We start from the raw sequence: 9,558 nt of genomic DNA, 5'->3' as shown, positions 1-9,558 counted from the left end.
CTCCTACAAATTGTTGGTTTTCAGTTATGAATAAAGTCTAAAGAATTATTTCTTTTGATATCTCATTCGATTAATTTGGAGAACATTTTTGACAATTCCTTCTTCTTAGACAAGGGGTACCCCTTGGATAATTTTCGAAAAACTTAAAAAAATAAATATGTAATTTTTTTAGCTGGATTCAAAGGCCAGTTCACTGTGATCTCATATCTGTTAACCAAAACTTGTTTCGGGACGATTCGAAAATATCTGCTTCCGAATGAAGGAAAAATATATATTTCGATTACAAATAATTCAGCAATCCGAAATCAAACTTTTGGTTTTCAGTTATGAATAGAGTCTAAAAAGTTCTTTCTTTTGATATCTCATTCGATTGATTTGGAGAAAATTTTAAAAAATTCCTTTTTTTAGACGAGGGGTACCCCTTGGATAGTTTTCGAAAATCTTAAAAAAATAAGTATGTAATTTTTTTTAGCTGAATGCATAGGCCAGTTCTCTATGATCTCATATCTGTAAAGCAAAACTTGTTTCGGGACTTTGATCCGAAAATATGTGCTTCGGAATGATGGACAAAAATTCGTTTTCCTGATCGCTATAATTCGCCCCAAAGCTAATTCTTGTCCACTGGTCATTCATCCATCTTTTCCAATGACCAATAAAACGATAAAAAAAATTTCAGCCAAGCTCATCCAACTGGTAGCTTACATCAAACTACCTTACCTTCACTAAAAAAAAAGACCCATCTAATACTTTGATAAAGCGTTTACTTTTTTGTGTCACTTTTTCAAGATGACAGATTTTCGTTTTGTGATAAATTAAAAATTTTTTGATAGTGCTTTTAAAAGAAGAAAACAAATAAATTTGTAAACTTAAAAAATGGAAAATATAGTGTTTATGGACCAGCTTACGTGTCGAACATGTTTAATAAATGTCGAAGTTTCTAATTCATTGCATGATTGTGTTGAATTCGATACAAAAATCGAACTCAAAGAGATCTTATGGAAGGTGTCTAGCGTCGAGGTAAGAAATAAAAAATATTTATATAGTTTTTAAGTTATTTTATTTATTTATAGATTGATTGGAATAAAACAATACAACTTACAAGAATTTGTAACGAATGCACGGAAAAACTAGTTAAGGCATATGAATTTCAAACACAAGTTGAGGCAAGTGAGAGACGCCTCAATGAATATTTTGAGGATGTCAAGAAGTCTGAGGTTCAAAGAGATGATGAAGATGGAGATGAAAACGAACAACAAATTCCTTCAGCTATGAACTCTCCATCTCCATCTAATGATGCTTTTATTATCGAAGAAGATGATGGAAATATATTAGACTTGATTACATTTAAAACAGAAACTTGCAGTCCTACCAAAGACGGTAAGAGTTTGTTTATTGGGAAATTGTATATTTTTGCTTAAAGTGTGTGCGAGCAAAAAAAAAAAAAATAGCAATTAATTCTTCAGATGTCTTGAAATATTCTAAAATTCAAGAATTCAATTTTACTTCTGCAAACCAAATTGTTTCTGCCCAAAATTAGTCTGGGTTTTTCTATAAATGATCTGTTTATCAGTTCAGCCTATCTATTGAAGAATAGGTACATGACAATGATGTGATATAGTATTCCGTATTTGTTGCTTTCCTGACTAATTCCAATCATACTAAAAAAAAGCTGTGAATTAAATCTTACAGGTACAGTGTTCATATTTTTAAGGGCAGTATCAGGTTTTCAGTATCGTAGTTTTATGAAAGTGCTATTTTTCCTAGAAATCAGTTTATTCAAATTGGGTTTAAGTTAAAAAGAGTCAAATTAGTTATGGAAACATGTAATTTAACTCAAAATAAACTACCGTTATCCGTTAATTATTTGTGGAAATCTAGTTACATTGCCCTTAAAATGAACGCATTTTTCTTGGCTGGAGTATAGGTCCATGTTTTTTTTTTTTTGTAAAAGATACAATGGATGCAAATTTTAAGTTCATGGCATATGGCCGAGAATCTTGTTGTCGCATGTCAGAATAACATGCCTTTTAGATGGATTTTACAAAAGGATAATGATCCAAAGCATATGGCAAAGATTTTAAACAGCTTTGTTCAGTCTGAACAAATTGATATAATACATTTTTTTTTGGTACATCCAATGTATTAAAATTTCACTAAGAGCTTGTGGAAGTATGTTAAAAATCGTATTGGAGAAGAAAAAATAGAACTCAAGACGAGTTTCAGAAAACATGAAAAGGAAATATTAGTTGAAATCTGTGGAGGGTTTTAAGGGGTATGCCTGGTAGGTATCAAACAGGATTGCAAATTGTGCCAATGTGGCTAAATACTAGGCACATATAAAAACAGAAACTTCAAAAAATTGAAACAATTTTGATCATTTTTCAGAGAACTAAACCAGTGTCCCTATAAATTTGACCAGGTGAAAAAGATTAAATTTTGATTTCGTATATTTTTACAATTTGTTTGAATGATATTGAAGTTAATTTCTAATATCTGATGACCTCTACAATGTGAAAATAAAATATAAATTTATTTAATTGCGGGACACCACTACTGTATTTTTAATATATTTGACTGAAAGAAAAAAAAAATTCTCATTGATGTTGAAAGTTACATCGCTATCTGTTAACTTATGCTAAAACAAGAAGGAATAGAAAGAACAATAAATGAATAAAATAGCCCTGTTCCTTTGGGAGGTGGCAAAGTTCTACTAGTAGTTTACTAGCGATTTTCAATGGAACGCACTTAAAATGAGATCAATAAAATTATTATCTACTCGAGAAGAAGAGCACGATTAGTTGTGATAGTAAATTTACTAGATCATCTACTCTGCCTCGTAAATGCACCTTCGAGAGCTTTAAGACAAAGGCCATTACTATTTGAGGTTGCACATAGAACATGTTATGGATTTCGTGAGCCCCTTAAGCCTTTGTTGTAGATGTTTTAATGAATTTGTTGTTGGCTTATTTAACCCACAAATTTATTTCAAGAACTTAGAATTTATATTTTCAAATCTGTTGATTTTGTATCGTAAAGTAAAGAACTGTTATTTCCCTAAAAACTGTCGAAATTGAAAAAAGGTTTTAAAGCTCGAACTTTTAGTTTTCAGAACTTACAATCAAAAAAAATTTTCAAGCTACGTGTTCGGCTCAATCCTATTGAATACCGGAAAAGATTTTTTTTTAATTTTTCCGGTTTTTTTTTCGGTCTACAAACTTGGGAAAAAATGTTTAAACTTAAAGCCGGGTACGGAGATCGAAATACATTTTAGCTCCCATACAAAATATCGAAAAAATTTAGACGATGTAAAATTTATCTGAGCATCTTATCTATATTTTGTATGGAAGCTAAAATTTAGCTCGGATCCGCGTAAATTGACCGGATAACTTGTTTATTCAGCTAAATTTTTCTTTTTTTTTTAAAGTTCGATAAGAACATTTCAACGCTGATATATCGAAATTTGAACGAATAAGGATCTTTTTGTCTTTAACCATCAATATCTCAGTAACCGCTGATTGCACAAGAAAATAAAGGATGGTTTTAAAATCTTGAATCAATTTCCAATAAAAATCAAGTGTGATGTTTGGAAAAAAATATTTTTTTATTTTTTGCAATAATTTGAAAAACCAGGAAAAAATGGGCTTTTGTGGCTTTTGGGACAATCAGGCGCGAGAAAATAGGTACTGTTGATTGTCTTCTTCTTTGCTCGTGCTCATGCCCTGCCCTTTTCCGAAGGAGTAAATTAAGTGTGAAATCCTTTTCTTGACAGCCACCTTAAACTGGTTTACTTTTTCACAAATTATGAAGTTCAATATCAAAATTATTAGCAAATGGTACTTGCACAGAATGTTCTTGTTTCCCGCATTCATGATGCGGAACTCGTTAATTTAACTGGTGAATGTAGAAAAAACAAAAGTGTTACATCCGTTCCAGATACATAAAAATTGCCCTTCAAATCTTGCATTAGAATCATCTTTATTGCTCCAACTGAAATTTTTGACCCATAATAAAGAGTTTATACGCCATATCAAGTCCAGACAACAATAGAGAACCACCCCGAAACTTGCAACCCAATTGAGTTTTTGTTTGTGAAATTGATTGTGAAATTAATTGCTACTTTGCTCGCACATAAAGAATTCGGCTTTTTTTAACCAAAATATGTAAAATATACAAAAAAAAAACAGAACCGACAGAAGCTCCTTTTATCAATAAAATCGAGGTAGATGAGCCAGCAGAAGAATCAAAAGATCTCGCCCCTATAGATAACGAAGAAGAAATAATTGAAGAAGTATCTGAGTAAGTAATTCATGGCTTGGAAATTATATTTCAACTCATTATATTATTTTCGTTTTTTATTTTAGAGAAAAAGATGTATCAACTAAGAGAAAAAGTAAAACCACAAAAGAACCAAAAGTGAAAAAAATTAAAAAGCCAAAAAAAGAAAAAGTCGGCAGAAAAGGAAAAGCGCCAAGTTTACTTGAGGATGCAGCTTTTCAATGCAAAACATGTGCAAGGAAATTTTTTTCCACAGAAACCCTAGAACGCCACCAAAAGTGTCATTTAGGTTCTGGTTCATTTCAATGTAGTAATTGTGCTCGAAGTTTTACAAAAAAGGATAATCTCTTACGTCATATGATAACACACAAAGTGACCGAAGATGTTCCTAAGAAGCATAAATACAAACATGGACTTTGCCCACATTGTGGTGAAAGTTTTCCCGCAGCAAGTTTGATAATTCACATTCGACGTCATACAGGCGAAACACCATACAAATGTGATATTTGTGGAAAGGGCTATCCTCGTCTGCAAGATATGACGATACACAAGCGTTTACACACAGGAGAGAAGCCGCACGTTTGTCTAACATGTGGCAAGGCTTTTTCAAGAACTAACTCATTGGCCCGACATATTCGTGTGCATACGGGTGAACGACCATACAAATGTAATCAATGTGATAAGGCATTCGCGCAATCGAACGATTTGAATTTGCACATTCGTCGTCATACTGGAGAGAAGCCGTACAAGTGCAATATTTGTAATTTGAGTTTCATCAACGGATCGATATTGAAAAATCATCGAAAATCAGCTTCACACTATGAGGTCGATGAAAAGGGGCCAGATCGTTATGAAAAAATTCGTGTAACAAATCCACATCGAGCTTGTTGGATAACTAAGGGAGATGAAAAGGTAATAGCTGATAAGGATATAAAAGAATCGATAACAGCGTCGAAGGATGAAAAAGAAGAAAATGATTTTTAATGTTAAAATAAATTTATAAAAGGTACATGAAATTTGTTTTTATTTTGGACAAGGAACTTTTCAGCATGTCGAGCATACTCTAAACTGAACTTGTTTCAAGCGCGCAAAGTTTCGAAAAATATTTGAGAATTATAAATGAGTAGTTTGTTGGCAAATTGGTTAAACCCATTTTTACAGGCGTCCATTATTTGTTTAAATTAAATTAATTTTATATGTATGTTTTATGTGACCAATTTTTTTAATGAATATATGTAGATTTATATTTGGTTATGCGGGCTACTTTGGTCAATTGATTTTAAATGCAAATAAAAAAACTTTATTCCATCTTTTACTCAACGTTTCGTCGCTACTCACGACTTCTTCAGGGGTTTTTTATGATCTTTATTTAACATTATGAAAAAAAAATTTTTTGTTTATTATTTTATACAAAAGTTTTAAAAATTAGACAAATTGTATAAAATAATAAACAAAAATTTTTTTTTTTCATAATGTTAAATAAAGATCATAAATTTTCATATTATGTATTTCAAGATATAAATACATAGGCCTGTTCACCATGAATTCATATCTTTAAACCAAAACTTATTCGGAGTCTTGATTCCGAAAATATTAGCTTCCGAATGTACGGAAAAACATATCTCAGCAACCAGACCAAAAAAAATTTTGGTTTTCATGTGCTTAAATACCTTTCTACTGATATCTGATTGGATGGATTTGGAAGAAATTTTTTAAAGTGCGTTTTTTCGGCAAGGGGTTAACCTTGGATTTTTCGCGAAAATCTTAAATCTTGTACACAAATTCGCAGGCCTGGGGGTCAATTCCCGATCTGTGAAGCTGTGAAGTGATAAAAATAATATCATTTCAATTTTCACAGCGTTTTTTCATTTTATCACTTCACAGCTTATATGAACAAAAGTTTTCCTAATAAATAAATTCGAATTAGCCTAGTGAACAAGGCAGTTGCCTTTTACTCCTACCAGCCGCCTAGGTTCGAATCCGGGTGTAGTTGAGATTGTTTTTTTTTTTTTTTTGTTTATAATAATAAACGAATTATTATTTTTAATAAGAATATTGGGTTGTGATAAATAATTAATCATGTGAAAAGATTTAGACATTTGTTTTATTTCTTTCACAAATCAAGAATCGAATTTCGTGTGAAACTTTAAATTTTGTTTTCATTTCAAAATATCACTGAACGGGAATAGGCCCCCTGTTCTCTATGAGTTTTATCTTTAAACCAAAACTTATTCGCAGACTGTTCAAAAGATATCTGCTTCCGTTCATATTTGTTTATTCGTCAACTCATGTTCTATCGCTTATTTTTTCCCTACCGACGCACAAAAACCATCTGTTGATCAGAATAGGAACTTATTTTTGGTTCAATAAAAATGATCCCGATTGAAAGCAGGGTTATACTTTGTTTTACGTGTAAAATTGATTCTGATCCAGATCTACATGAATAATAAAACACGGCTATTATTACCATATCTTCGGCTTCATAAGGAAACCTCGTAACTCCACCTTTTTCGAAAATCGCAAAATTAAAAACGTTTTATACGAAACTAAAACCGATTAAGTATAATAAACTTGAAGTATGTTTTCTTAATCATAAATAGATTTTTGTGTAAAACATTTCTCTAATTTTAAAACTAGCAAATATTTTATTTTCATACTAAAAAATCTGGGTTTTTTCTCTCGAAAGCTCTTTTCTGTAATTAAACTACACACAAACAGGGGTCGAATTACGGCATACGTACATTATCTTATTGACGCTTTATGTCTCTATCTTTTTCTAGTGATGAAATGAGACGCCAATAGTCAAAACGTTAACGTATGATCGTAATCGTATGTCGAAAACATTGCTGGATATTAAAAAAGTATTTATAATTCAGGGCTGTTTTAAAGTTAAAATGCTGTTAACTAGTCTCTTTTATGGCGGCTTGTCATTATTATTGTATTATAAATTAATAACATTTTTTTCAATCGTATAAATTCGGCAATATGTAGTGAGCCTATTTTGAAGGACTATATTCACAAATTTACACGAGTGAAAATATTTAATTATTTTTAAAATTTTACTGTGTCTTATAAATGTTCTATCATTTTTTCGAAATAATTAAAGGTCGTCATAATGAACAATGAGTTTGTCAATTTTAATCGGCCTTAACACGAATTCCATTTGTATCCGAAATTTTCCGATTCCCGAAAAATCAATCACAAAATCCGATTGTGTGACGATTTTTATTTTCCATCCCGAACGGATTCTGTGATTGTTTTTTCATGAATCGTAGCAAGTCTCTGATACGAATGGAATTCGTGACAAGCCCGATTATAATGATGAATATGAAAAAATTGTTACACATCTGTCAAATATTCTAATCATTAATGAAAAATAATTAGCAAATTCATTTTAGGCTTGTTTAATGAATCTGATCCGCACAAAAAAGTACAGAAAAGATCCGAAAAGTACAAGTTTTTGTGTTTCATGAAAAAAAAACTCGCCCCAACTTCTTCTACAATCTGTCATTTTATGTTCCATGAACTTGTTCAGCACAGAAAAGATCAAGTTTTTCTGCTCCAACTTTTGGGGTAGAGCAAGTGAGTGAAAAGTGTCAATTGTCAGCTGTTTGTTTGATTGTGATAAAAATAAGAAAAAATAAGATTTTAAAAACTGAATTTCTTAAGAGTTTTTGATTAATACCAAAAAAAAAGAAATATCAAAAGAGCTAGTAAATCATTTATTTTTTTATTTCAAGAAATGATTTTTGAATTTAAAATTTTGCAACTGATTTAGACAACTGTCAATCTTGTTAAATACGAAGTTGAACTTTTCTGAACTTTCTTGTTCTGACAGTATTAACAAACTTGTGCTGCTCTAATCTGTGCTGGCCAAGATTATTTTCATTAAACAGACCTTTTATGAATAAAATAGTAGATAGAAAATCTTGGGCACAAAGCCAAAACCACGAATCTGCAAAATTGTAATTGAAAACGGCTTCAAAGTTTTGTAAACTCATGCAATCTTATGGAAACTCGTGCAACGGAAATTGAAAAAATGGAATCGGCACAACGTTGGCGTTGTGCCGACGAAATAATATTTTGAAAAAATGTCAACATTAAATGACATTTTGTTACTCGTATAAATCCAGTATAATTATACTGCATAACTGCGAACTCTGCCTTACGTAATCAAGTCAAACTACCCTACCGACAAACCGCGCATCTATAGCTTGGGTAACACACATATCATAAATCAAGAGTTGTCACTCTTGAAGTCTTTCAAATAATTCGTGATTTTTGTGATAAACTTTTCTTTTCTCATTAAATAATTATTTGTTTGTAACAAAAAAAATTAAATAAAAATGGATAATATACAATATTTGGATAATTTGACTTGTCGAGTTTGTTTAAGAAATAACATTGGTGTTTCGAATTCGCTCTATGATTGTGTAGAATATGAAACAAAAATTGAATTGAAGGAAATTCTATGGAAGTTCTCAAATGTTAGGGTAAGAATAAAAAAAAAATTAAATGCATTATACTTTTGTTAACATAAGAGAATAAGATAAAATTATATTTAATTAAACAAATTTGTAGATTCCTGATAATGAAAGTATACTACCAACACGTATTTGTATGTCCTGCACAGAAAGACTTCTTGAGGCATATGATTTCACGATAACAATTATGGAAAGTGAGAAAAGACTTAAAATTTATTTAAAGAGTGTGGTCAAGAATGTCGTCTTTAAACTGGATGGAGTGCAAGAAGAGAACAATTCAGTTCAAGAAATCGAACAGCCTCCTCCAGCGCCAGCGGAAGATGAAGCTTTTGTTATTGATGAACTATCTGGAGAACCAATTGAAGATGATTATGATTTTGATGAAGAGGTTGTTGTCGTCCAAGATAATCAAACTTATGATATTGTGATGCAGAAAACGACTGCCGAAATAGTAGAAGGAGAAGTGGAAGCAGTGGTTGTTGCCGATGAAGGACTAGTTCAAATAGATACAATTAAAGAGGAAATAAAATGCATAGAAGGTAAAAAAAAAATACAGGAAAAGGAGGAGGTAAGGGACAAAGTGGCTTAGTTTATGACTCTCTTTTTTTTAAGGATTTAGATAAGATATAACATAAAACACCATTCTTTTGTTTTAAAATCAAATCAATCCCAATGCACTTTAAAAGTACAAAGTTGGTTAAATGGTAACAATTGATTTGGTTGTGCTCCCATTCCAAATCATGACTGTCGTCAATAATGAAGAAGAAGAAGAACTATAACAAACGACATTAAATAGGCA

The 9,558-nt window shown here is 31.2% G+C and overlaps 1 protein-coding gene across 1 annotated transcript in view; it reads left to right on the top strand.

Moving 5' to 3' along the window:
* Positions 1 to 764: 764 nt before the first annotated feature.
* LOC129915141 (uncharacterized) overlaps positions 765 to 9,558 on the top strand; it is a 31,091-nt gene continuing 22,297 nt past the window's right edge. Inside the window, exons 1-6 of the mRNA XM_055994605.1 lie at positions 765 to 1,017; positions 1,071 to 1,377; positions 4,185 to 4,296; positions 4,362 to 5,256; positions 8,619 to 8,768; positions 8,857 to 9,298. Of these exons, the coding sequence (XP_055850580.1) occupies positions 874 to 1,017; positions 1,071 to 1,377; positions 4,185 to 4,296; positions 4,362 to 5,256; positions 8,619 to 8,768; positions 8,857 to 9,298 (2,050 nt within the window). The 5' untranslated portion in view covers positions 765 to 873. The remainder of the gene's footprint in view (positions 1,018 to 1,070; positions 1,378 to 4,184; positions 4,297 to 4,361; positions 5,257 to 8,618; positions 8,769 to 8,856; positions 9,299 to 9,558) is intronic.

This window comes from Episyrphus balteatus, chromosome 3 (genome assembly GCF_945859705.1).
Source record: "Episyrphus balteatus chromosome 3, idEpiBalt1.1, whole genome shotgun sequence".
Taxonomy (NCBI): Eukaryota; Metazoa; Arthropoda; class Insecta; order Diptera; family Syrphidae; genus Episyrphus; species Episyrphus balteatus.
This window is presented reverse-complemented; position numbering and strand designations above follow the sequence as displayed.